This window comes from Myotis myotis, unplaced genomic scaffold (assembly GCF_014108235.1).
Source record: "Myotis myotis isolate mMyoMyo1 unplaced genomic scaffold, mMyoMyo1.p scaffold_m19_p_45, whole genome shotgun sequence".
Classification (NCBI taxonomy): Eukaryota; Metazoa; Chordata; class Mammalia; order Chiroptera; family Vespertilionidae; genus Myotis; species Myotis myotis.
The window spans coordinates 1,354,146-1,381,316 of NW_023416352.1; the positions used below are offsets into that span (position 1 = coordinate 1,354,146).

Below are 27,171 nucleotides of genomic sequence, written 5' to 3' on the forward strand. Positions count from 1 at the left end.
TTTTCCTCTTTGGTTGTCCCGCCCCCCCCAATTCCGGAAACGCCTATCTAGCCGTCAGTCCGATTCACCATAGAGAAGCCCTACTCGCCTTAGCGTGCCGGGTCGCGCTAGTGTGACGTCACGTAGGCGCCGCTCGCTGCAGGCTTTCCCCGCCCACCCGGCGCCGCTCTCTCTTTCCGGACCTGGTGGAGCAGAAGGCGCCATCATGGTGAGTGAGCTTTGAAGGCGTCTGGGGCTGGGCCATCCGCCTCCATCCACCGCGGTTTCGGGCTGGGGGCGCGCCAGAAGAAGGCAGGGGCCCTGGGGGTGTCCGAAGGAGGCGATTCCTGTGGTGGCGGGGCTATTTAGGGGCCCCCGAAGAGCAGGGATGCGTCAGTCCTGACAGCCTCCACCCCTCCCGTATTTCCCATGATAGCTCCCATTGAATAGATGCCCGAGGTGAGCTACGAGGTGGCTAAGTGATACCACCGGGGTCGAAATGCCAGGAAGTGGCGGAGCCAGGATCCTAGGCGCTGGTGCCACAGCCATTCAGCCTCCGGCCTTCTGCCGCCCCTGCCCGGACCTGTCACTCCCCAACCCGAAAAGTTGGGTTCTGGGGGGGTGTCGAGCGTCCCGAGCCCGGGTTTGGGGACAGGCAGGCCTCCGTGCGAGTCTGGGCTCCCCGCCCGCCCTGTGATCTGGCTCCCCCGGCCTGTGCCCGACTTGCTCCATCTTTTTCATGGGAGCACAGCAGTCCTGCCTCTCAGGTTCGAGTTTGGGGAGAGGTTGTGTGACGTGCTCACCATGGACTCGTGCATAAGTGTTGGTGAAACGGCAGCTGGCATAACAGTCTGCAAAGGAAACCTCCCCGAAACAGGCCGGGGGATCGTGGCAATGGTGGCCCTTCCTGAGTTTTCTTAACGCTCAAGTGGGAACCTTCTCAGTAAAGGTTCCTTCTTAGCGCCGGCCGGTGGTGGGAATGTTTTCTTCGGCCCTTCTCCATGCGTGGGAGCAGCATTGAGAACTTACGCGCCTTATCGAAAGAGTCAATTTACAAAGAAATAAAAATGTTGGCTGAGTCAATGTGGCTTCTGTGTTAAAACTTCCCCCAACGTGCTGGGTGCCACGTAAAGGCTTTGCATGTAGGATTAGCCCCTTTGGACAGGGGGGTCCTTTTGAAGTCCAGAGAGTTGAAGCGACTTTCCCGGGGGTGGACCTGGGATTTGTTGTGTCTGCAGAGACCGGGGCTCTGGCTCCCTCTGGGAGACGATCATTGGTAATGGTCACGGGGTGAGTAATCTGCAGCTCACAGTGGGGTCTACGGTCCCCCCCTTTACCCTGCAGGGAGTCGACATCCGCCACAACAAAGACCGAAAGGTTCGGCGCAAGGAGCCCAAGAGCCAGGACATCTACCTAAGGCTGTTGGTCAAGGTGAGGTGGGGGCCGGTGGCCCTTGGGCAGGGCCACCCCAAACCTGCAACGTCCAGGGCTTCCATGCTCGTGTCGCCCCGGGCTCCTCTCAGCGGCTTGCCCCTGGGCTCACGTCTCAGAGCTTCTGGAAGTTCGGTGCTTCCAGCTTCTGTGTTGTGTACAGCTGGGGGGTTGGGGGTGAAGGGGGGGAGGATTTTCTGGGGCCCTGACCAGGATGGACCTGGGCTGGCTCTCCCCGGAGCTCCCAGAGATCAGGGAAAGCCAGAAGGCATTTGTTTGCCCCTAGAAAGTTGGGAGGGAGGGGAGTCTGGCCTGGAAGTTCTCGTTCCTCATTTTCCCTTTCCCTCCAGCTATACAGATTTCTGGCCAGAAGAACCAACTCCACCTTCAACCAAGTGGTGCTGAAGAGGTTGTTCATGAGCCGCACCAACCGGCCGCCTCTGTCCCTTTCCCGGATGGTGAGGGGCTGCCGGGGGGACAGCCAGCCCGCCCGGGGAGCAACTGGATTGTGTCGGGAGCTGGGCTGTGGGAGGGAGGGTGGGCTTGGAGCTCTGACCCTCGGGCTATAGTTCAGTTCAGCTGGCGTGGCTGCTTGGCCTTGTGAGGTGGGGTGGCTACAGTGGCTTCATGAGGTCATCCTGAGGCTTCGGGTCATGCAACACAAGTCTTAGATGCCAAGGACCCTCCTGGGGGAGGTCTGTTGAGAAACCTGGAACCTAGCTTAGGCCTGTGCTAGTGTGAGAGATGGGTGAGGGTGGGCTTAGGGCCAGCTGTCCTGGTCCTTGGTTGCCTGAAGCTGCGGGATTGGATTCAGACCCCAGGCGAGACCTAATGTGGATCTCCTCCCCCAAAGATCCGCAAGATGAAGCTTCCTGGCCGGGAGGGCAAAACCGCCGTGGTTGTAGGGACTATAACCGATGACGTGAGGATCCAGGAGGTGCCCAAACTGAAGGTGAGTGGGGAGGGGCTCTGAGTGGGGTGAAGTCCTGCGTCCCTGGGCAAGCCCCTCTGGGCGCTGCTGACTGCTGGCTCTTGAGCCAGACAACCTGCGTTTGAGTCTAGATCTCTGTCACTTTGTCATCTTTGGACAAAGTCCTAAACCTTTTTTCTTTGTTTAATATGTTTTTTATCGATTTCAGAGGAATGGAGAGATGGAAATATCAATGATGAGAATCATTGATTGGCTGCCTCCTGCATTCCCCACTCTGGGGATTGAGCCTTCAACCCAGCCATGTGCCTTTGACCGGAATCAAACCTGGGACCCTTCAGTCCGAGGGCCAGTGCTCTATCCACTGAGGCCCTAAATCTTTTTATGCCTCAGTTTCCGTAAGGCGTAATGGCTTTGAATTGCTGCCTTCTAAGGAGTTTCTGGAAGTAAAGTGATAAAAACAGCTGTTGTCCACTTGGGTTGCTCCCTCTAACAGGAGTTAGTTATAGGGCTGAGCAGGCAGCAGGGCTTCTCTGTGGGGCCAGGGCAGTGAACGTAAGTCCCAGCAGCCCCTGGCGGCCATGCAGGGGGCTCTGGCTGGACCTGTCCTCTGTGTCCCCTAGGTGTGTGCCCTTCGTGTGAGCAGCCGCGCCCGGAGCCGCATCCTCAAGGCTGGGGGCAAGATTCTCACCTTCGACCAGCTGGCCCTGGACTCCCCCAAGGGCTGTGGCACCGTCTTGCTTTCTGGTGAGCGATGCTTAGTCTCCATGGTGGGGCCAGGTCCCTGTGTGAGTGAGGGGGTGAGCCGTGTGACTGGGACTTCCCCACCCCACCTCCCATCAGCCTGAGCCCAGGAAAGGGCCTCGTTGCAGGAGCTCTGGGTGCTGGGTTTCTGCCTGATCTGCCCCTTCCTTCCCTCCCCCAGGTCCTCGCAAGGGCCGCGAGGTGTACAGGCATTTCGGCAAGGCCCCAGGAACCCCCCACAGCCACACCAAGTGAGTATGCCAGCCTGTGCTTCAGACCTGACTCCCGCAGTGCAGTCGAGGCCTTGCCATGCTTCCCTTTCTCAGACCAGCCAGCCTCCGGCCTCCCTACAGCTCCCCGCCTCGTCCTACCCACTCGCCTTCCAGACTCACAGCTGTGCTCCCTGTGCAGCTGGTATTAAAGGGGCAGCTGGTTTAGGCCGAGTTGGCATCTCCCAGGTGGGGTCTGCATTTTACCCGCCTCCGGGCTCTCAGGTTGACCCCCAGGGCCTGGTGCTGGCTTCACCCACTTTGCCATCTTGGCTTCCTGCGCGGCCAGGCTTGCCCAGTTGGTATCAGTACTGGGCCCCCTCCTGTCCTGGGCTGCGCTGCTAGAGGCAGCATCACTGGCGGTGTCCCCGCTACGATCGGCCCTGACTCCTCTCTCCTCCCCACAGACCCTACGTGCGATCCAAGGGCCGGAAGTTCGAGCGTGCCAGAGGCCGCCGGGCCAGCCGCGGCTACAAAAACTAACCCTGAATCTTATCATGTTATTAAAGGTTTTGGATGCTGATGGCCTGTGTGTGTTACTGGGGGTGGAGTTGGGAGGTGAGCCTGTGGGCCAGGAGGCATTTGTTCGGGGAATTGGACACCCGCGCAGGTCTCCATGGAGACTAGCCCCTCCTCCGCCAGGTGTTCCTCCGCCAGCCTTCCTTCCGCCTCAGCCTGCGGGCGCCCTCTGGCGGTCAGGTCTGCTCAGCTGCTTCCGGGCCCCTGCACCTGTTGGACCCTTGCAGCCCGCTATTGAGGAGGCCCCGCCTCCTTCCCAAGAGCCAGGTGTCAGGTGTTCCTGCACCTGCTTCCTGGGATCAGCCACACCCCTCTTAAAGGACCCGTGGTCCCCTCCCCTGCACTAAAGATACTGGGCAGGCTTGGACAGGGAAGTGTGGAGGTGGGGCTGCTGTGGGCGCAGGTGAGGCACCCCCTTTCCTGAAACCTGAGTCTGGCAGGCCGCTGGCCTCTGGGGAGGCAGCCTGGTGAGTGCTCCCGGGTTGGGACCTCATACCCTGGCCCCCACACCCCAGGCCTCCCCGGGGACCTGCGTGGGCCCTCCCTGTGTTTACACAAGGGGCTGGGTTCCCAGGATGCCAGGGTGAAGCCTGATGAATGAGGCCAGTCGGCCGGAGGAAGAAGCAGAAATAAGCTCAGGCTTGAAGACCCGGATTACATTGTCCTCCCAAAAAGGCAAGAGGAGCAGCAGGGGTTGGCGGGCTGGCTGGGCAGGAGGGAGAGGGGACCTGGCTTTATTCCTCTTCCTTCTCTTGCAGGGTTAGTCGCTGTGCCCTGGAGGAGGGGGGCATCTGGGTGCTGGGATTGGAAGGCGGGGTTGCACGAATTGGGGTCCACAGGTTGGGTCAGGAGCCTCAAATGACGTAGAGTGGTCCTGTCCAACTTCCATTAGGCATAAGTATGCAGTCAGCTAGCAGGAGATAGTGGAATTCAGGCCCCCAAACCAGGGATCAGCATAGATCAGAGGACAGGCAGGGGCACCCAGTCCCGGGAGGTGGCCCTATCTAGGCTGCCCTCAGGCTAGAGGGGTTGAGGAGGTCATGGGCCGGTAATGAGACCCCCAGTGGAGCGCTCTCCCCACTGTAGCAGCCTGAGCGGGTGTGAAGGCCCACCCACTGGGGAGACCGAGCTCCTGGCTGGGAAGGGTGATGCCCAGGCTGAGGGCTGGAGTACATTTCTCCAGAGCTCAGGAGGGTCCACAGTGGTCGGCCGGTGAGAGCTGTGAGCTAGCCGGCCAGTTGTCAGGAGGAGCATCTCCTGGACACAGAGGGGAGTTCCACAGGGTGGTCAGGCATTGAGCCTGTTGGTCTTCCAGCCAATCGAAGGGACGGCCAGAGGGTCAGTTAGACGTGCTGTCGGCCGGGGTCACACAGGCAGCCCGCTCTCCCTTTGGTGAGAGACATTCAGGTGGTTGCAGCCAGGCAGGTAGCCTGTTGCCTGGAGATGGCCAGGCAGTAGTGGGCCTTGGGCCGGGACAGGTAGGGGGTCAGCCTGACCACGCCTGAGCCCGCGGGAGGGCTGGTGGGGCCAGCAGGCTGGAGGCTGTCGTGTGCCGGAGCAGAGATGGGCAGCTGACAGGTCACCGAGTTCGGAGACAGTGCCAGGTGCTCAGCCAAACCCACATGCAGGACCACTTGTGGGGGCAGCCAGATCATCACACAGCTGACAGCAAGGTCGGATGGCCGGCCAGCCATGGTGGCTGCAGGCTGGCGGGCAGTTGGTCTGAGCAGCGTCGGTCGGCCGGTCATTTGCGCAGCCTGATGGTCAGGACAGCACAGCGAGCCACTGGATTCCTCAGCTGCCCTGCAAGCCTGGCATAGGAAGCTGAAAGGAGACCCTGATGGTCAGTGCCTGGGAGACGGCCACACCCTCAGACACCCAGCCTCAAGGTCCGCCCCGGTGGCCCCATGGCGGCCTCGCAGCTGGCAGCCCTGGAAGGAGTGGCGTCGGCGGCCGGGGAGCCGCCCCTGACGGAGACCAGCCCGGGCTTCCTGTATTCCGAGGGCCAGCGGCTGGCGCTCGAGGCCTTGCTGAGTGAGGGTGCCGAGGCCTTCGAGGCGTGTGTGCAGCGCGAGGAGCTGCGGCCCTTCCTGAGCCGGGCTGAGCTCCAGGGCCTGGCCGCCGCGGCTGAGGACTGGACGGCGGCCAAGCAGGAGCCCGGCAGCGCCGAGGGAGCCGTGGCCAGCGGGGACCCCCTCAGCCTGACCTACTGGCCGGGACAGTCGGAGGAGCCGGTGCCGGTGCTGCGGCTGGGCTGGCCGGAGGACTCGGGCTGGAAGGGCATCACCCGGGCGCAGCTGTACACCCAGCCGCCGGGCGAGGGCCACCCGCCCCTCAAGGAGCTGATGCACCAGGAAATCCAGGCCGCCTGCAAGGTGGGGGCAGGGCCTGGGGCGCCTGGAGTCCATTCCCCAGACCCAGACATCCTCCCTGCAGCTCCCGGCCCGGGAGCGCCATCCCCTGGGCCAGGGATTCGCACCCAGGCCCTCCGGGGACTGTCAGGTTCACATGCCCGGACCCAGGAGTCCACACCCCCAGACTCCGTCCTCGGCCTCTTAGATATGAGGGACCCCATCCTTAGCCCTTACACATCCATGCCCCTTGGGCCTGATTATGATCCCTCTTGTCTCAGTCATCGACCCTCCCCACCTCCCCCGCCCCCAGGGAGGGCCCGGTTGTCTCCCCTGCGGCCCCCTGGCCGGCCCCTTTTTATTTAAAAGGTTTGGTGTTTGCCAGCTCCCACGCCAAGTACCTTACCTGGGTTAACGTGTAATTCTCACAAGGGCCCTGTGAGGTTGGGACTCACTACATCCATTTAGGAGATGGGGAAACTGAGGCATGGGACGTTAAGTCTCCCGCCTGGAGTGGCCAAGCAGAGACTTGAACCAGGAATCAGGGCTCAGGGCTCATCCCCACACCTTCTGCCTGCAAGACCCAGGTCCCTGGCAGCCCCCCAGCCCCAGAGCTCCCCTTGCTGACCCAGCAGATCAGCCCTCCCTCCGCCCCTGGCTCCAGGGCGCCCCCAGGACCCAGGTGTGCAGGTTCCCACAGTGCACTGCGCTGCACAGGCATCCAGCCACGCCCGGAGCAGGCCCAGCTCGGGGACCCCGTTCACCACTGTCGACATGATGACAGTGGCGCAGCCGAGCCTGGGGGTTCCAGAGAGTTCTGCCCCTTGTTCACGTGCAGGCTCTATGTAAGCACCCCACAGAGCCGGGCCCTTAACCTCAGCCCTCCAGCATCTCACCGCTAGGGCCCCACCTTCTGAGGGTCCCCCAAGCCCCAGGCTGTATCCACAGCCCCTCTCCCCGCCCCCCAGCTGGTGGCCGTCGTCATGGACATATTCACCGACCCAGACCTGCTTTTGGACATGGTGGATGCTGCCACCCGCCGCTGGGTGCCCGTCTACCTGCTCCTGGACCGCCAGCAGCTGCCTGCCTTCCTGACCCTGGCCCAGCAGCTGGGGGTGAATCCCTGGGCCACTGAGGTAGGGCCTGGCGGAAGGGACCTGAGTCCCCATCCCCCTGGTGCGGGGGGCAGCGGAGGGAGACCCGTCCCCGGGGTGGGTCCTAGGCCAGCGAGGTGGGTGCCAGCGGAGAGGGTTCCCAGGGATCTGGTGCCCATGGCACTGGGGGAAGCAGGTGGGCCTTCCCACAGGGTCCCTCTGAGTTGGGGGAACCCCCAGGAGACCCCTGAATCCCACGATTGGTGGCCCTGGGGAAGCTGGGACAAACTCCACAAAGTGATGGGGGGGGCGGGCAGCCTGGGGACCCCCCAGGTGGAAGTCTGTGAGGTCCGCCTCAGCGAGGCTGTGTCCCCCCACCTCCCAGAACCTGGACATCCGAGTCCTGCGGGGCTGCAGTTTCCAGAGCCGCCGGCGACGGCAGGTGACGGGCGGGGTGCGGGAGAAGTTCGTGCTGCTGGACGGCGAGAGGGTCATCTCAGGGTCCTACAGGTACAGCCCTCACCCCGCGTCCTGACCCCAGTCTCCAAGCACGCGGATCCCCACCCCGCCTCTGGCTCCTCGTCTGTGAAATGGGTCTGAACACCTGCCAGGAGAGCGGTTGTCGTTGGGACCGGGCTTAGGGTTGGAGCCAGGCCTGGCCCCCGCTCCAGGCCCTGCTATTGGCCTGGCTGGTGGCCTGGGTGAGTCTTCACCTCTCTGACCGGCTTCCTCTCTGGAGAATGGGGCCTGCAGTGTGTACGTAGGACTTTCCAAACCGGGGGGCCAGGCCTGGAGTCCCAGGCGGCCTGGGTGAGTAACGCCACCTCTCAGAGTGTCCGGGAAGGAACGAGACCTGGTGTGCCAATGGCTCGGTCCTCGGGCCGTCAGATGGCCGGCCTCTGCTCTCTTTGGGATCCGACCGCCCCTGGGCCCTGGTTCTGCAACTTCTTAGCTCTGTGACCCTGGGCCTCCCCCGCCTTGAGGAAAGCGTGGATAATGAGCAACCACCTCATTGGGTCACAGCATGGGGGGGCAGGGGCGCGGGGATCTGGGACAGACGGGCTCAGTTTAAGCCCTAGCTCTGCCAGTTACTGGGGGTGTGACTTTGGGCACCTGACTTCACCTCTGTGTGCCCCCTGCTCACCAGAATGACACGCTGAGTGACTTTAGGGCAGGGGTGGGGAACGTCCGGCTCTTGGGCCGTAGAAGTCCCTCAAAATCATTTGGTTTGGCCCTGCTTGCCACAAGGCATTAGGGGAGAGTTAATTAAATATTTGACCAAATATAGCAGGCTGATTTTTGTTTTTGTTTTTGTTTTAAATTCAGAGAGGAAGGGAGAGGGAGAGAGAGACAGAAACATGAATGATGAAAGAGAATCATGGATCGGCTGCCTCCTGCAGGCCCCTTACTGGGGATCGAGCCCGCAACCCGGGCATGTGCCCTGACCGGGAATCGAACCGAGATCCCCTGATTCATAGGTCGATGCTCAACCACAGAGCCACGGCGGCCAGGCTAGCAGGCTGATTCTTAAAAAATATGGTTTTACTGATTTTAGAGAGAGAGGAAAAGAGAGGGAGAGAAAGAGAGATCAAAACATCAGTGATGAGAATCATTGATCTTGATCGGCTGCTTCCTGCACACCAAAGCATCAAATCATTGATTGAGCCCACAACCCAGACCTGTGCCCTGACCGGGAATTGAACCGTGACGGCCTGGTCGATGTGGAACCATTGAGCCACACAGGATGGGACGGGCTGATTTTTAAGTTGAGAATTTTGTGTGGCCCGAGAATGATGTTATAAATATCCAAATGGGCAGAAAAAAGGTCTCCCACCCCTGCTTTATAGAGTGAGGTTTCCCGGCGAAGGTACTGCCCATGTCTGGGGCCGGAGGGCTGTGTCCGGAGCGGAGCTCTCCTGGGCATTGCCGGCTGCGTCCCTGGCCTCCATCCAGTAGATGTCGTTAGCATCCCCTGTCAGGAACCTTTGCCAAAGACTCTGGTGTGTAGCCTTGAACATGACTCAGGCTGACTCAGAGGACTCGTTACAACCCAGATTTCTGGGCCCCACGCCCATCCAGCCGGCCTGGGCTGGGGCCCGAGGATTGGCCTTGCCGGCAAGTTCCAGTTGGTCGGGAACCACACCTAGGGAACCACCAGGGCCAGGACTGAGACGTTCCAGAGGGAATCTGCCTTCCCAGCTTCACGGGAGATTCGGTGGGAGAATGGTCCCTGGCACGGAACATAACAAGTGCTTCCTACACATCAGCTGTTGTTTATTAATATTATTTTGACCGGATTTCATCGACTCTAAGGGACCACAATGAAAGGGAGCTTCCTGATCAAATTGGGGAAAGATATGGCGTCTTAGAAGCAACGAAATGCAATATTACAGCCAAACCCAGGGGCGCGTCCCACCGCCAAGTCAGGCTCTGGCCTGGCGGAGCCCTGGGTCCTGGGGGGTGGGGGTGGGGTGGACAGCCGAGAATGGATGAAGCCAGGGCCACGGGGGGTTTGTCTAGGGCCTCTGGCCTTTGGTGGGGGGGAAGGGGGGAGCAGGCAGGGGCACAAGGAGCAGCAGAGCCCGGGGTCCTGCCCTCCGCGCTGGTCACAGTCCGTGAAGCAGCCGCAGGGCGCCCAGCGCCAGGCCGGTGGCGGCCCCCGCTCGCAGGCCGCCTGCGGGGGTGGGGGCCCCGTTGCACAGGTTGCCGTCGCAGCATTTGGAGGTGAGGCTGTAGGTGACGCCCTGGTAGGTGACGGGCTCCTGGTGGCCACACTGCGCGGACTCCAGGCAGCCTTTGTTGATGACGGGGCCGAGGTCGGGGGCCGTCCCCTGGCCCATGAAGCACTCCTCGTCGTCGCCGCAGGTCATGGGGATGCCGGGGCAGTCGGAGGAGTCGGTCAGCTCACAGAACATGCAGTCCTTGGCCCCTGTCGTGCCGGGGGGCAGAGCCAGCAGCAGCAGCAGTAGCCAGCCGGGGACCACGGTGGCCTGGCGGTGGCGACAGGGCCCGAGCCGGGCCCTGGGCGTCGGGGACCTCCCGGAACAGCTGAGAGACCTCCGCATGCCCACGAGGCCTTTGCCCCTGGTTCTGGCCTCCCAGGGTCAGCAGCTGGAGTGTCCTTGGGTCCCAACTCTCCGTGTCCCTCTCAGAAGCTTCGTCGTGACCACGGTCTCCAGCTCCAGGGTCTCAGAAGCGTTCCCGGGACAGAGACCAGCCAGCCGCTGCTGTCCGACCAGCCTTTGTGGAGCGGAATGGAGTGACCTCACAGACCCCCCCTAGGGTTCCACTGCCACTCTGGGGGTGAGGTCATGGGTGGGCGAGGGTGTCACAATCTGAGGGGCAGGTTGGCCCGCTGACCTGCCAGGGAGCGAGGTCACAGCCACCCCGCCCAGGTAAGAACGCACGGCCCAGCCTTCACCGTCCTGGCCACTCAGTCGTCGGCCCTGCTGGGTGCCGGGAGCTGTGCCTGCCAGGTGCCCCTGCAAGCCCATTTCTCAGATGAGCAAACCAAGGCTCAGGAGGAGAACGTGGCGTGTCCAAGGCCCTAGAGCCGGGATTAGAGCCCAGGTTTATTTAATCCCAAAGAGGGCATTTATTGAGCACCTGCTGTGTGCAGGACCAGTGTTTACAATATTATTTTTATTGATTTCAGAGAGGCAGGTAGAAGGAGTGAGAAACGATGATGAGAGAGAATCATCGATTGGCTGCCTCCTGCACACCCCCCTACAGGGGATTGAGTCCGCAACCTGGGTGTGTGTCCTTGACTGGAATCGAACCTGGGACCCTTCAGTCCCGCAGGCCAATGCTCTATTTACTGAGCCAAACCAGCCAGGGCAAGCCCAGTGCTTTAGATAGCAAGCGCCGTAATGGCAGGACTGGGAAGGGCACGGCTCACCGCAGATCCAGCCTCTAGCGCTGGGCACGTGCTGGGCACGGTGCAGGGAGCTCGACCCATGTTCTCTCCTCGAATCTTCCTGCGTTTTAGCTCCAGCTTCCAGCTGAGCAAACGGGCACACGGAGCAGGCACAGCCAGAGCCTGGCACACAGCCAGCGCTTAACACATGGGGGTCACCACAGGAAGCAGCCGCGTCTCAAAACAGTCCCCGTGGGCGTCAGAAAAGGAACCCCATCTCATTTCAGAGGGGGAAACCGAGGCAACCCTGTGCGAACCGGCAGAGCCCAGGTTTAAAGTCAAGTCTGAGTTCAGATGATCATTTAACTTTCTTAATGCGTTGTCCTCACAGGGAAGGCGGTCCCATTCTACAGAGGGGGATGTTGAGGCCAGAGGGCGGCCGGATTTTCCTGAGGGCCGGGTCACACAGCCTGCCCTGTGAGCAGGTTGGGGACGGGTGATGGGGACTGGATCTCGGGCTGTGCAGAGGTCCTCACCCCCTCTCCGTGCCCCCAGCTTCACATGGAGCGACGCACGCCTGCACCGCGGCCTGGTGACCCTGCTGACGGGCGAGATCGCCGACGCCTTCAGCCGCGAGTTCCGGACACTGTACGCGGCCTCCTGGCCGCTCCCGCCGGCGCCCACCCCGGGCCCCTTCGTCAGCACCCTGGGGGGGCTGCAGCTGGCCCGCGGCCCGCACAGTGTGGCCCGCCGCTGCTCCGTGGCCCCCGTGTCGCCGCCGCCGCCTGACGTGTCGCCGCTGACCCAGCGCCTGGCCGCCTGCCGAGTCCTGGACAGAGGCGGGCGGGAGGCCCAGGCCGTCCCGGGGCCTGCGCTCAGCGACATCCTGAGGAGCATCCAGCGGGCCCGGGCCCCCAGCGGCCCTCCAGCCCGGCCCAGCCGATCCCTGTGGGACCTGAGCCGCCTGTCCCAGCTGTCGGACTCCAGTGACGGTGACGAGGTGAGACCTGAGACCCGTGGCCACCTGAGAATGACAGCAGCTGGTGGGGGGTGGAGGTGGCTAAGGCCATGGAAGGGGAAGAAAGGGCTTGCTGGTTCAAGGTCGTCCAGTTGGGCTCAAGGGCCCTTACTCTGTTTTCCGCGGGCCTACTATGTGCCTGGCCCCCGGGAGGTCGGGAAGCCAAGCTGCTTGCCTGAGTTTCTAATCACAGGGCATTTCCTGAACCCACACTGTGTGCTGGGCAGGGGAGTGCCGGGCGGCAAGGAGCAGAGACCCCCAAGAGCCCGGGGTGTGAATCCTGCCATGATAGACCAGCCATGAGAACCGGGGCGGGGGTGGGGCGGGGCGGGGACTTGCCGTCTCTGAACCTCCGTGTTCTCATCTAGGAAATGGGCTGAGCGGTAGCTTCCTCCTCAGTTTGGTTGGGAGAAGGAGTCAACAGAATGAAATAGAGTCACATTTGCTCTTTCACTAGAAATTCCCCAAATGGAATTTATTTCACAACGTCCTCATCCCAGGTCAGCGAGGCAAGATGCTCACCATGCACATTGTTGCGGAGGGGAAAGCTGAGGCCAGCGGAGAGGTTGGGTAACTTGCCAAGGTGGAAACAGGGGTCTTTCCTGGGCACCTTCCCATGTGCCAGGCCCCAGGCCAAGCGCTTTCACAGAAGCAGTTTACATTTAACCTTTGCCACAGTCCTCAGAGGCGATGTTATTGCATCTCTCCACCCATCCATCCATTTCACAGATGGGAAAACTGAGGCACCGGGGAGGATTGGGACTCAGCCCTGGTTGCCTCCCGGGTGGGGCTTTGACATTCTCTCTGCCCTGGCTTCCCAGATTCCAGTGTCATGAGCTTAGAGGGGACCCTTCTCCCCCTGCTTAGACACTTGGGGTTCAACAGGGCCTGCCCCAATTCTCTGGGGGACCCTGGGCATGTCAAGGAGGCTGTTGAGAAGGTCAGAGCAGAGCCATGTGGGAGAAACAGGCGGACCTGGGGGCCAGGATCTCTGTGAGCTGTACCCCCTCTAAGCCTCAGTTTCCCCACCTGCCAAGTGGGAGCTAGAGGCCGGTCCTGAGGGTGAGGGAGAAGGAGCCCAGGAATTGCCTCCCTCGGTCCCAGGGGAGAAGGGGGATGGGCAGGGCAGGGCCAAGGTCCTCGCCTCCACCCGGTCCTCTGCCGCCCTCACCCAGCATCACCTCCCTTGGCAAATATTTGCTGCCCCCACCCGGGCGGCTGCTGGCTGCTTCCTGTTCCTCCCCAGCTGCAAACTGCAGGGTGGGGGGGACACACCTCCTAGCCCCTTGGGAGCTCCGGGGGTCCCAGGCCTCCCAGCTCACCTCCCTCTGGTTCTGGAGCTCAGGGGCCTTCTCCCCTCCCCTCCGTGTCATGCCCTCCTTCCCTCCCTCCCTCTTCTGTGTCTTTCTCTCTCCTGTCTCATCCTCTTCCCCTTTATCCTCTGTCTCCCTCGCCTCCTCCCTCCCTGGACTCAGCCCCCAGAGCCTCTGCTCACCTCCTCCTCTCTCCCTCCACAGCTCAAGAAGTCCTGGGGCTCCAAGGACACCCCAGCCAAGGCCCTGATGAGGCAGCGGGGCACTGGCGGGGGGCCCAGGAGTGAGGTGGACTCCCGTCCGCTGGCCAGGCCCCAGCCCTGGGGCGGGCCCCTGCCCCTCATCCCTGCCGGCCGCCTCTACTACCTCTCCCCGACCAGGAGGAGGTTTGGAGACGATGCTGCACCCACAGCCCCGGAACCTAGGGGTGGCCGGCAGCCAGGCTGGGCCACCCAGGCAGGACTCAGGGGGCGACCCTGACAGAAGCCAGAGCCACCCCGGGCTGGCCCAGCCCAGGAAGGCTGGACGACAGTGCTGTGCCTCCCGCCTCAGAGTCTGGGAAGCAGGAAGGATTTCCCCGCAATGATCCTAGAACTTGGGCAAGTCCCACGCCCACCCGAGACCTCAGTGTCCCGGTCTACAAAATGGGCAGACCGTCTGGAGGAGCTGGGATCCCAGAACATTGCACATCCCCCGCCCCCCCCCCCCCCGGGGCCATGTGAGGACTTCTCTGAGGGGAGGCCTGGCGGAGGGCCCCAGGCTGGGCTGTGCGTGGGGACCCTGGGGGCGGGGTGTCCCTGGGGCCACCTGCTCAGAAGCCCGGGCAACTGAGCTGGGTTCAGGGGAGGAGGGACCTCAATCCAGGGGGCTGAGCTGAATGAGGAGGGACTCAGATCGGTGGGGACACGCCTGCTGGGGGCGGCTCAGGGCCCTGGTGACGGGCTGGGCAGGTGCTGGGACAGTTTTATGGGCGCCGAGGGGTTAGTTGTTGGGGCTCCCTTTGACCTCTGCCCAGAATAAACCTGCCTCCTGCCCACAACTTGCATTCTCCGCAGCCTAGTGGGGGACCCCGGGGTCCCGGCCACTCCTCCCTCAGATCCAGGGGTCCAGGCCGCAGCACCCCGACTCTGGGAAGTCAGGCGCCGGGCGCTATGGGGCTTCTGAGTCACCCACCCCATCGGGGCGCCAGGTGGGGAAGAGGACCCCGCCCTCGGGAGGCCCTGGTGCGGGTGAAGGGTCCCCGCCCGGCCTCGCGCGCCCCCTGCCGCCCGCCCGCGGTATGCCACCGCCACAGCACATCGAGGAGCCGGCGCAGGAGCGATGCGTTTATTCTCGGGGTCACGGGTGCGGGTGCTCGGAGGCCTGGTCTGGGCTGGGGCTGGGTGCGGGGCTGGGCTCGGGGTCCGGACTGGCATCCTCGGGGTCCTCGTCCCAGGGGAAGGTCGGCATCCCCCGCATCTGCTCGCGGTAGACGCGGTCGAAGGCTTCGCTCTGCGCCACCGTGAAGTGGTTCTTCCAGTCTCCGCAGACCCCTGCGGGGAGGGGGGCGGGGTCAGCATCCGGAGCGTTGCCCCGACATCCCAGCGCCCCCTTCGGCCGGAAGCCCCGCCCTCCCCCGCCCCGCCCCATCTCCTCCCGCCGCCCCCTCCCCTCCTGTGGTTGCTGACTCACGCCCGCCGCCTGGACCTGGCAGACCCCGGGCGCCACTCTTGCCTCCTCCCTCCATGGGGTCCCCCCCTGCCCTGCTCATCCCGCCTGCAGACCTCTGTCCTTCCGCCACTGGACCCCGAACCCCTTAAATCTCTGCCCAGAACATCCCCCCGCCCCACCCCCACCCAGCGCTCTGCACACCCTGCTCAGCCCCGGGGGCACCACGTCTGCGACCTGCCACTAACCCCAGGGCGTCTGCAGCCCGGGCTCTGCTCCCGTCACTGCGCTGACACCGGGCTGCTTCCCGCACTCGCGGCGCCAAGCACTGTGCCCCAGGTTTGCGACAGAATCGCTGGGGTACAGCCACCCAGCCGGCAAGGGATCCCCCGGCCTCAAGTTCCTTCCTTTCTTTTTTTTCTTTTTTTTTTTTTTTAACTCCTCACCCAAGGGAAGGTTAATTGATTGTTGTTGTTGTCAATCCTCACCCGAAGATATTTTTTTCCATTGATTATTATTTTTTTAATATTTTATATTTTTATATATTTTTATTGCCCTAACCGGTTTGACTCAATGGATAGAGCATCAGTCTGCGGACTGAAGGGTCCCAGGCTCGATACCGGTCAAGGGCACATGCCTGGGTTGCGTGCAGGAGGCAACCCATCAATGATTCTCTCTCATCATTGATGTTTCTACCAGTATCTCTCTCTCCCTCTCCCTTCCTCTCTGAAATCAATTTTGATTTCAGAGAGGAAGGGAGAGGGAGAGATAGAAACATCAATGATGAGAGAATCACTGATGGGCTGCCTCCTACACGTTCCCCATTGGGGACTGAGCCTGCAACCCAGGCATGTGCCCTTGACAGGAATCGAACCGTGCCCTCCCGGTTCATAGGTCGACGCTCAACCACCAAGCCACGCCAATCGCAAGCCTCAGGTTTCTTATCGTGGGGCTCCACCCCGTCCCTGAAATCCTGGGGCCAATGTCACTTGGTTCACATTGAATTTTAGGTGCACATATCACATCTTACATGACGCCCCTAATGAGCTGAATAATGACACCCCCCTTCCAAGGTGTCCGCGTCCTAATCCTTGGAATCTCTGAATGACCGACCTTTTGTGACAAAAGGGACTTTGTAGATGAGATTAAGTTAAAGGCCTGGAGATTGGGGAAAAGACCCTGATTATCCAGGTGGACTTCATGAAGTCACAAGGGCCTTTGTAAGAGGAGGTGGGAGGGTCAGAGTCTGAGAAGATGCTACGCTTCGGCTTTGGAGATGGAGGGAAGGGGCCAGGAGCCAAGGAATGCAGGCGGGACCTGAACTGGAAAAGGCAGCGGCCGGTTCTGCCCTAGAGACTCCAGAAGGAACGGCCGGCTGACACTTTGCTTTCAGCCCCAGTGAAACTGACTTTGGACATCTGACACCCAGAACTACAAGGGAATAAATGTGTGTTGTCTTAAGCCACTAAATTTGTGGTGTTTTGTTATAGCAGCCACAGGAAACGGATACACTTCCACCTACAAATGTAATGCAACATTTGAATGTTTAACTAGCCTCCCACGGCCCTAGCCGGTTTGGTTCAGTGGATAGAGCGTCGGCTCACAGACTGAAGAGTCCCAGGTTCAAATCAGGTCAACGGGCAGGGGCCTCAGTTGTAGGCTTGATCCCCTGACCCCAGTCAGGGCACGTTCGGGGGACAACCAATTGATGTGTCTCTCCCTCTCCCTTCCACACTCTCTGAACAAAATAAAATAAAAACCAGCCCAGGCAAGGTGGCTCAGTGGTTGAGCGTCTACCTATGAATCAGGAGGTCAGGGTTCAATTCCCAGTCAGGGCACAGGCCCAGGTGGTGGGCTCGATCCCCAATGGTGCAGGAGACAGCCGATCAATGATTCTCTCTCATCATTGATGCTTCTCTCTCTCTCTCCCTCTCCCTTCCTCTCTCAAATCAATAAAAAAATATATATTTTTAAAAAACCAATGGAAAAATATCCTCGGGTGAGGATTAACAACAACAACAAAAATAAATAAATAAATAGCCTCCCGTGGGTTCAGAGCTGGCCGTGGCCTTTTGTTCCCATTTGCAGCTGGGGGAGGGGCGGGGGCGGCGGGGAGGGGGGCAGTGGTAGGCCTGGGGTGACAGGCACACCCCCAGCACCTGCTGTGTCCGCCCTGTGCTAAGCCCTGTGTGTGGCGTCAATCCTGGGCCCACAGGACGCAGTGAAGGCATTTCTGTTGGGAGCACCCCCAGAGGACAGTGGGGAAACGGGAGCCCAGAGAGGTTGGGTAACGCGCCCGAGCCACACAGCCAGGCCGTGGCCTGGGGAGCGTGGAACCCCAGGGGCCCCGTACCTTTCCGGAGGAAGGCACCATGGCGCTGGTCCAGCAGGCTGGGGGGCAGCAGCGAGAAGTTGGACATGGTGTTGGCCTTCATGGCATCGAAGGCCGAGTGAGCCACGACGGAGCCCAGCGCCTCCTCGCCCAGCTGCCGGCCCAGGAACTGGCAGACACGCTGCACGGAGCCGGGGAGGTCCTGCGGGCAGGAGAGAGGGGTCAGGCGAGAGGGGTCAGGTGGGAAGGCAGGAAGGGGGGGGGGGCGCAGCAGAGGGAGGGGACCCAGGCAAGGACGGAACGCCAGACCCAGACTTGTCTGGGTGACTCCACCTCTTTGCCTCCGTTTCCCCAGCTCCAAGCCAAGGGGTTGGGCTGTGGCCTCTGAGGGTTTGGGGATTGGGGAGGGTGCTGTGGGTGGGAGGGGAGGGGTGAGGCTGGGTCAGAGGTCACAGCAGGGGGCAGGGGGCAGTCCAGCCCCTGATGTAGAATCCTCCTCCTTCAGGTTAGAAATGGGGCATCAGCCAGTCTGTGCCCCAAACCTGCTCCTCCCCCAGGTCCCCAGCCCAGAACGGCCCCAGATTCCCCCAGTCACACGGCCAGACTTCCAGCCGGGCCTCCACGCCACCCCCCCCCCCCCGCCCCCCGCTCCCCTTCCCGCTCTCCCCTTCCCATGCACACCCCTGTCCTGTCAGTCATCAGCCCCTTCCCTCTGCCCTGGACTCTCCCTCCCCGTCCCCTCTGTGTCCCTGTGGCCCCGGCGCTGTTCAGGCCTGATTCTCTCCCGTGGACTCTTGTCCTGGCCTCTTCCCTGCCTCCCTGCCTCCAGTCCCCACACCCAGGCCCCAGCCTGCTCCCAGCCCCCCTGTGGCTCCCTAGGGCTAGGCCCTGACACAGTTCCAGTCCCCAGGCCTCACTTCCAGGGACCGGTGCTCCCCACCCCCTCCTCCTGGGACTCACCGTACCCTGCACTTCCTCCCTGTGGCCCTGGGCACGGGGCTGCCAGGCAAGCCCTGTGCCACCCTCCCCCCTGGCAGACACCCCTCCAGACGCAGCGCCAGTCTCTCCTCCCCGTGACAATGACGGTCCCAGTCCCCGTGGCCTGAGCGCCTACTGTGCGCCACGCTCTGCTCCGAGCCGCACCGGTACATCTGTGCCAATCCTGCCCACGGCCTCGCCGAGAGGAGTGAGTATCCGGCATCAGTACATGGAGGCCCAGAGCGGGGAAGACACGGGTCCAGGGTCCCGCAGCCAGGGAGGAGCTGAGATCTGGGCCCCAGAGCCCGCCGTCCTCCCTCTGCCTCGCTGCCTGGCTTGACCTGCACCTGCCGGTCGGCCTCCCGGTCAGCTCTGCCAGCCCCGCCAGCCCCGGCCCCGACGTTCCAGGTCATTCCTGGTTTCATAACCACCCACCCCTTTCTCCTCTTGAACCACAGGCTCGGCCCAGAAAGCCTCACACGTTGGCAGCTCCTCCCACCCAGGGGCAGCCCAGGAGCTCAGCTGGGCTGCATGGCCCAGTTTTGGGTTCGGAGGATGGAGCTGGATGGGAGAGAGGGGGCGGAGTGATGCCGAAATCTTTTCAGGGTCTTCCCGTCCACAGAAACGAGCCCCGGGGGCCCCAGGGAGGAGCCCCGGGGGCCCCAGCCAGGTTCCCACTCCCTCTGGGTTATCAGCCCCATTTCTGCCTCTAAATCTGGGACAGCCCTCGCCGGTGTGGCTCAGTGGATAGTGCGTCGGCCCGCGGACTGAAGGGTCCCGGGTTCGATTCCGGTCAAGGGCATGTACCTCGGTTGCAGGCTCAACCCCTGGGCCTGGTTAGGGCACGTGCAGGAGGCAACCTAATCGAAGTGTCTCTCTCACATCAACGTTTCTCTCTCTCCCTGTCTCTCCCTCCCCCTCCCACTCTCTCTAGAAATCCATGGAAACATATCCTCGGGTGAGGATTAAAACAGAAAAACCTGGGATGCTAACAATATTGGGGTGAGCCACATACAACTACCAAGTGTCGGCCGTTCCGTGTGGCTCAGCCCCGGGTGGCGCACCCGCCTGCGCTTTGTGAGGGTCAAATGAGAGGATCGTGTGCAGCCTTCGGTGCCGGCCTCGGCCATTATTGTTACCACTAATCAGATAGGCCCTCGCGCGGAGCCTGGTCGCCCTTACTTTACACACGGTACTGGCACCCGGGGGAGAGAGAGAGATGCCTTCGGGCTGGAGCAATCAGGGAAGGCTTCCTGGAAGAAGAGGCCATGCAGCGTGCCTACAGCTTTGCCCGGCTGCAAGGAGGACGCGCTGCGGCTTCTGACCTGGTCGGGGGTGACAACAGGCCGGTGCCAGGCGCTGTGGTCCTCACAACGGCCCCGCGACCTGGCGTTTCCCACCCACTTTAAGGATGAGATCTCCGAGGCTCTGAGAGATTTTAACGGCTTCACTGACACCGGAATCCAGGCTCTTCCCACACGAAAAAGGGGCTGACAGGCCCGCCTGGCGAGGCTCCCTATGGACTCTAGAACCGGGAGGTCACGGTTCAGTTCCCGGTTGGGCTCGATCCCCGGTGTGGGGCGTGCAGGAGGCAGCCCGTCCATGATTCTCTCTCGTTATTAATGTTTCTCTCTCTCCCTCTCCCTCTCCCTTCCTCTCTGTATTAAAAAAAAAAAAAAGTAGCGACAGAACAGAGAATACAAAACACACACGAAGTGAGGGGGCGAAAGGGGCAGATGGGGGACACCTGTGATACTGTCAAGGATGAAAAACGCCAAGTGTGCGTGCACACACACACACACACACACACACGAAGGGAACATGTCAGGCCGTGGGTGAGGGCGCCTCCCAGACTCCTGGGCTCTCAGGACAGACCTTCGCTCTAAACCTAGCACAGCTGGGCACGTGCACGGTGGGTTGTTCCGGCTGGAAGCCCAGTGCGTCCTCCTTGGAGCCGGGCAAAGCCGTAGGCACGCTGCATGGCCTCTTCTTCCAGGAAGCCTTCCCTGATTGCTCCAGCCCAAAGGCATCTCTCTCTCTCCCGGGTGCCTGTCCCAGGTTATGTCTGATGGGGCCCAGACAGGGTCCCAGTCTAACTCCCAAGGGTGTTCCCTTCCACTGCTTCCCTCTTCCTTCCAGATCACAGCCACCTACGCAGCTCACTTTCCGTAGCCGCCGTCCAACATGAGGTCATTGCTCCTATGGCCTCCCCTGCTCAGAAGCCACCTATGGCTCCCCCCGACTCAGAGGAAAGCCGCAGTCCTCACTGTCTGCCTTCATTCCCCCCCACTGCCCCCTCCCCCACACGCACACACACTCACTCGGCTCTGGCCAGGAGGCCTCCATCCAAGTACACGCACGCTCACCCCAGGGCCTTTGCACTGGCTGGTCCCTCTGCCCAGGACACTTTCCCCAGGTTGTCCATGGCTCCCTCTCCTCCCTTAGATGGTTGCTGTTGTCTTCTCTGGGGGGCCTCCCCCTCCACTTTTTTAAAAAAATAGGCCTCCTCCTCCCCCCTTCTTCTTCTTCTTCTTTTTTAAAATATATCTTTATTGATTTCAGAGAGGAAGGGAGAGGGAAAGAAACATCAATGATGAGAGAAAATCATTGATGGGCTGCCTCCTGCACGCCCCCTACTGGGGATCAAGCCCACAACCCAGGCATGTGCCCTTGACTGGAATCGAACCCGGGACCCTTCAGTGCACAGGCCCATGCTCTATCCACTGAGCCACACAGGCCAGGGCTCCACCTTCTTAAAATCCCGCCCACACAGTCCTGGCCCTTCTCTCCGCCTGCCCTTCTCCAGCTCTTCTCCCCTCGGCCCCCTAGTTTATCTCTGTCCCTGGTCCCGCTCCCGCTCGCGGCCTCAGGGACCCGGTTCTGTTCACTGCTGTCACCCAGTACCTGGTGCATCATCCACCGTGGAGGAGGCCTTACAGGAGGGGAAGTGGGGGGTGAGAGGAGGGGAGGAGAGGGGGGTGCTGCGCCAGGTGGGGTGTGGAGCCAGCACAGGGATAGGGGGCGGGGGGGGGGGTGTAGGGGGACGGGGGGAGTCACCTCCTGCAGCTCCTCGTAGGTGATAAACAGGAAGTTCTCTTTGCCCTGCATCCGAATCCAGCCTTTAATGTGGTCGAACCAGGAGCCGAACTGCACTGCGGGCAGAGGGGCGGAGGGGTGAGGGCCAGGCAGCGGGGCCCCCGCTGGGGCTCACGGGGGAGCGGGGGGCGCCTGACTAGCCCCCCTTGGCCCAGGCCTGGCCCCTCGGAGCTGGATGCCCCCCCCTCCGACCCCTGACACCTGGTGCCCGTGTCCCTCTGTCTCCCTGTCTCCCTGTCTCTCTGTCTGCATCCCTTTCTCTGCCTCCCTCTGTCTCTGGCGCTGTCCTTGCAGCTCAGCCTCTCTCTGGCTCCCTCTCCCTTTCTGTGGTGTCTTTGCTCCTCTCTCTCATCCCCCCTCTGCCCCTCTTCCCTCTGGGCCACAAGGGGCTCCCACCCCCGCCCCCGTCCTCACCTTCGCCTTTGAGGAAGTTCTGCAGGAACTGGTCAGGGGTGCCGGGGTCCTTCAGCTGCCCGGCGATCTTGGAGTAGTGATAGAGCGACACGGCCACGTCCCGGGGGTTCCGGCCCATGTAGATGACCTGCATGTGGTGTTGGGAGAGGAGAGAAGGCGTCTGTCACGGCGGCCGGCCCCCCGGCCCCGAGGCTGTGTTTTGAGCTCCGTTCCTGGCCCTGCAGCAGGAAGGACTCAGGGTAGACTTCCCAGGGGACTTCCCAGCTTCTGGCAGCTCAGATCCTTGCACCTCGTCCCAGAGAACCGGGAGCGCTCCCTCCAACCACATGCTGGGGGGAGGGAGGGAGGGAGGGAGGGGCTGTTTCTGGGTCAGGAGGAAGGACGGTTTGGCTTCAGGGGACACAGAGCAGAGGAGGAAAGGCACGGAGTTCAGGATGGGGGCGATCAGGGTGAGAGGTGTGGACCAATAGAGGAGGGACGCCGCCCCTCCTTCCTGTCCCCAGGGCCGAGGCCCCAGCCTCCTCCTCTCCTGCCTGGACCTCCGCCCCAGCCTCCTCCCTGGCCTCCCCGCCTCCACACAGCCGCAGGGGGTCTTTCTTCACCCCGCGAGGACCCCGCCCTCCTGGGTTCCCAGAGCCCCAGGACAGAGTCCCAGCCCCTGGGCCTGGCATTTGAAGCCTCAATTCCCTGGCTCCAATCTGTTAACCAGGTTTATATTCTACTAGAGGCCCAGTGCACGGCATTCGCACATGGGGGAGTCCCCTCAGCCTGGCCTGCGCCCTCTCGCAGTCTGGGACCCCTTGGCAGACATCCCCCGAGGGGTCCTTAGCGCTGTGCTCGCCAGCCGTGAGCCCGGCTTCTGGCTGAGCGGCGCTCCCCCTGGTGGTCAGTGCACATCATAGCACCTGGTCATTCCGCTGTTGTATCGATTTGCATATTAGGGTTTTATTCTATAGGATGAGCATCCCCCCCTTCCAGTTCCATCAGACATGTCCTTCCCTGTCAGCGGTCTCCTTTCCCAAGACCAAGGTCAGCCACATGGTGGTCAGCCACGTGCATATGACCAACCTCCAACAAAGCCCTGCCCGGCCGGCGTGGCTCAGTGGTTGAGCACTGACCTATGAACCAGGGGGACACATGATTCCCGGTCAGGACACATGCCCCGGTGGTGGGCTCCATCCCCAGTGTGGGACGTGCAGGAGGCAGCCCGTCAAAGATTCTCTCTCATTATGAATGTCCCTATCTCTCTCCCTCTCCCTACCTCTCTGAAATCAATAAAAACATATTAAAAAACAACCGCAACAAAAAACCCCGGGCCCCATGGCTCGGGTGAGCGTCCCCGGGGGCAATGCTCCGTGCTGGCCATCACGCGCTGTTCATGAGAGTCCACGGGGAGAGGCCACGGAAGCTGGCGCCGCGTCTCTGCTCGCCCCACGGGTTTCCACCCTTTCGCTAGACTGACCGTGACTGTGGGTCTACCAGCTTTGCCAGCTTCTGAGTCCCTCTAGTGAACCAGGGAGCCTGAGGGGGGCCTTGGGGACCCCTGGATTGCAGTCCCCATCTTGTCTCTATCTGCATTACTCGTCTACCTACCTACCTACCTACCTACCTATGTATCTACCGTCTACCTACCTACCTATTTATTGTCTACAAATTGCAAATGTCTGTGTCCAGCCCGGGTCTCTCCTGTCAAACCCAGATTCATCTCTCTCACTGCCCACTGGCAACCTCCACCTGGACGTGGATGGGCCACAGCAGAGCCCCCGACATCCCTCCCCGCCCCCCGCCTCTGCTCCCTGCCCTCCCCATCTCAGTTGATGACAGCCCAGCCCCATCCTCCCACTTCCTGAAGCTGAACGCCCTGGAGACACCCTTGACTCATGTTTCTCTCACACCCACATCCGATCTGTCGCCACATCGTCCTGGTTCACCTGAGAAAGCCAGCCTTTCTGCTTCACCTCCGCGGCCACCACCCAGGGCACCTCCCACCTGGACTCCGCAGTCGCCTCCTCCCAGCTCCTGCCGCCTTCGCGGGGGGGCAGTTCCCCACCTCGCCGCCAGAGGGCGCCAGTGAGCACCGCGGTCGGCCCCCCGCGGGGCTGGCTCAGCCTCCCCGGCCCCTGTCTCGCTCACCATAAGCCGCAGCCAACGCGGCCCTGCGCGGGTTTGGCCCGGTTACCTCCCTGGCCTCATTTCCACTCCTCCCCACCTCCCTCGCTCACCTGGTTCCGGCCACACAGGTCTTCTTGCTGGTCTTCAGACACATCACACCCACCAGAGGGCCTTTGCACCGACCCCCCCCCCCCCCCATTCCCCTGCCTGGGACCTTCTTCCCCCAAACACCCCCTGCCTTCTTCCTTCACCTCCCAGGTCTTTCCTCAAAAGAGACATTCTCACTGCGAACACCCTTGACCACCTATAACCGCAACCCCCACCCTACCTGTAACCCTCACCCTCTGCTCCGCGGCTGTGAGTTTTTCCATCTTGGACCTATTCAAGATTTTCCTTTTCCAGCCCATCTGTTCGCTGCCTGTCCGCCTTTAGAATGCGGACTCGCATTTATTTTTATTTTATTTTTTTACTGCTGTTCTAGGTCAGGGCCAGGACTAGTAGGTGCTCACTTAACGATGTGCCAACCTCATCGGTTGGCTATGCCCCCCCCCCCCTCCTCTCCCTCCGGCCGCACCTTGGCCTTGGAGTTGAAGAAGGCCTTTGTGAAGAGCTGGATGGGGAGGTGGGAGCTCATGAGGCGGGGGCTGGACTGGTCCGAGAGGCTGAAGGCTCCCATGATGGTCTCACACCAGGGCGCCCGCTTCCAGATGGGCACCGAGCGGATCCAGGAGGGGTCCCCGTCCTTGACGATCAAGCTGAGGATCTCGATCATCCAGTTGGTGCCTGGAGGGAGCAACGGGGGCAAATGAATCGGAGGTGGGGACGGGCGAAGGCGGGGAGGCGATGGGGCCGAGCCCGGCTCCCTTCACTGCACAAATGGCTGCGGGTTTCCGCACAACCGGCGGGGACGGGGTGGAGTTGGTTGTCTTTATTTTCAGAGCAGGAGACAGCTCGGAGAAATAAGGTCGCCGGCCCAGGTGGCGGAGCCGGGCAGCGGCGGGCGCGTGGCGGAGCCTGGCTAGCCCTCCGTCCAACCCCGTTTCCTTTTCCTGCGGGGACTGTGTGGCTCCTGCAGCTGTGTGGGCCCACGTGACTGAGCTGTAGCCAAGGACATGCAGGTGGCAGTGATGTGCGGCCGGTTCCAGGCCTGGCCCACTAAAACCTCCCATGTGACTGACTCCCCCGCCCCGGCTGCAGAGATGCCAGTGGAAACTGAGGCTCCCAAGGCAGGCAGAGCCACAGCCCGAAGGAGCCAGGCCACTGGGGTACACCATCCCCCCCCCACACACACACTTCCCTCCCTGTAGGACGAGAAATAAACATCTATTGGGCCCAGCTTCTCAGGTTCTGGGCTTATGTATTAGGGCCGAAGGACTCGCTAATACATGGGGCGGCGGGGGGGGGGGGGGGGGGGAGGAGGGGAGCTGGAATTGAATCCAGGCGTCGACTTAAAAAAAATCTCAGCTCTTTTACTGCCCCATCTTGGGAGTCACCCCCAGATTTTGGGGGGGCACAGATGACATGTAGGAGGAAGGGGCCTCATCAGTGATCCAGTTCACAGGCGTGGATTCTGGGAGACCACAGGCAAGTCAGACCAGAAGTGATGATGGTGATGGTGATGCTGATGCTGCTAGCAACCGCCTCTCGTGAGTATTATGTTGCCTGGGCTTCTAACAGGGACCCTGGGCCAGTTCTCCGGGCCCTGCCTCTCGGCTCCAGATCCCCTCTCGGTTGCCCTGTGCTGAGATGCTGAGATGCTGAGATGCTGAGATGCTGAGATGCTGGGGCTGGACCCGCTCCCCGCCGCGCCCGCCCCGCCCGCCCCGCAAACATTTCTCCTCTGCCGGCCGGCGCAATGCCCAGGGCCGTCAGTAGAGGGCGCTGGAGGAACCCTGCAGGCAGAGGATGGGCCTTTCATAGGCTCCTCTCCCGGGCTGCGTGATGGACAGAGGCCCCGCTGCCAGGGACCCGGGGACACTCACTGCCCGCCCCCCCCCCGCCCCCCGCCCCCCCAACGCCCGGCTGGCGTGGTTCAGTGGGTACCGGTTCCTGCTGGGGTGATGGGAATGTTCTAAATTGGACGGTGGTGATGGGTGCCCAGCTGTGAATATCCGGCAGCCACAGAATTGCACTTTAAAACGGGTGAATCGGCCCGGCTGGCGTGGCTCAGCGGTTGAGCATCGACCTATGAACCAGGGGGTCACGGTTGCCTTCGCCCCTTGGCAGTGCCACCCCCTGTTGCCAGGGAAGAATGCTTTCTTGGTGGTACAACATACGGAACGTGAAACTGGCCAGCGCACCCGTTTGAAGGGTACAGTTCGGTGGCGTTAAGTCACTCCCTGTGGGTGCCAGCGTCACCACCGGGCACCTCGGGCACAGCCTGCTGTCTGGGGGACAGGTTGCCACTGGGTGCCCGGAGGGACCTTGGCCGTCTCCACCACCATTGCCAATGCACAGCCCTTCGACCAAGCAATTCCGTACCCTGGAGTTTATTCTCCATAATAAAAACAAACAAACACGTGTGCAAGTGTGTACCCGTGCACGCGATGCATGTGCGAGAAGGGGGATCGTGCATACAGCTCACACCGTGGGCCCAGCCGGCGTGGCTCAGTGGACAGAGCGTCGGCCTGCGGATTGAAGGGTCCTGGGTTCGATTCCGGCCAAGAGCACATGCCCGGGTTGCAGGTTCAACCCCCCAGCAGGGGGCGTGCAAATCAATGATTCTCTCTCATACTTGATGTTTCTCTCTCTCCCTCTCCCTTCCTCTCTGGAATCAATAAAAACATATTTTTTTTTTTTTAAAAAAACATATTTTTTAAAGAAAGCTTACATTGTGCTAAAGGCAAAGGATTGGAAGGTGGTGAGTGCGCGTCAGCGAGGAGCTGGTGGAGACGGACCAGGCCAGCGTGACGGTGAGTGAGAGAAGCGGTCAGAGGCCACGCAGTGTCCGATTCCAATGATTTGAAATTTCCAGAGCAGGCGAAGCCAGGACAGAAGCGGATTAATGATCCCCGGGGCCTGGGGGCAGGAATGTGGGGCTGGGAGGTGATGGCTAGTGTGTACCTGTTTCCTGCTGGGGTGATGGGAATG

At 61.6% G+C, this 27,171-nt stretch overlaps 4 protein-coding genes across 5 annotated transcripts in view; 2 read left to right on the forward strand and 2 right to left on the reverse strand.

Moving 5' to 3' along the window:
• The first annotated feature begins 56 nt into the window (after window positions 1-56).
• Window positions 57-3,874, forward strand: RPL18 (ribosomal protein L18). Its single transcript, XM_036307060.1, has 7 exons — window positions 57-208; window positions 1,324-1,410; window positions 1,761-1,868; window positions 2,264-2,362; window positions 2,962-3,085; window positions 3,264-3,333; window positions 3,759-3,874. The coding sequence occupies exons 1-7, from the start codon at window positions 206-208 to the stop codon at window positions 3,832-3,834; spliced, it is 567 nt and encodes a 188-aa protein (XP_036162953.1). The 5' UTR covers window positions 57-205; the 3' UTR covers window positions 3,835-3,874.
• Window positions 3,875-5,777: 1,903 nt separating this feature from the next.
• Window positions 5,778-14,601, forward strand: FAM83E (family with sequence similarity 83 member E). The gene is made up of 5 exons (XM_036307053.1): window positions 5,778-6,245; window positions 7,190-7,357; window positions 7,701-7,825; window positions 11,727-12,171; window positions 13,707-14,601. Exons 1-5 carry the CDS (start codon window positions 5,778-5,780, stop codon window positions 13,980-13,982), a joined length of 1,482 nt encoding a protein of 493 aa, XP_036162946.1. The 3' UTR covers window positions 13,983-14,601.
• SPACA4 (sperm acrosome associated 4) lies at window positions 9,569-11,028 on the reverse strand. The gene has a single exon (XM_036307061.1). It carries the CDS (start codon window positions 10,378-10,380, stop codon window positions 9,922-9,924), a length of 459 nt encoding a protein of 152 aa, XP_036162954.1. The 5' UTR covers window positions 10,381-11,028; the 3' UTR covers window positions 9,569-9,921.
• A 51-nt stretch (window positions 14,602-14,652) lies between the features above and the next one.
• SULT2B1 (sulfotransferase family 2B member 1) overlaps window positions 14,653-27,171 on the reverse strand; it is a 33,474-nt gene continuing 20,955 nt past the window's right edge. Inside the window, exons 3-7 of one of the 2 annotated variants that reach the window (XM_036307056.1) lie at window positions 24,656-24,864; window positions 21,970-22,096; window positions 21,517-21,611; window positions 17,503-17,683; window positions 14,815-15,034 (exon numbers count right to left, since the gene is read on the reverse strand). In XM_036307056.1, the coding sequence (XP_036162949.1) occupies window positions 14,841-15,034; window positions 17,503-17,683; window positions 21,517-21,611; window positions 21,970-22,096; window positions 24,656-24,864 (806 nt within the window). In that variant the 3' untranslated portion in view covers window positions 14,815-14,840. Of the gene's footprint in view, window positions 15,035-17,502; window positions 17,684-21,516; window positions 21,612-21,969; window positions 22,097-24,655; window positions 24,865-27,171 lie in introns of both variants that reach the window. The other variant, XM_036307055.1, reaches the window with a different exon arrangement.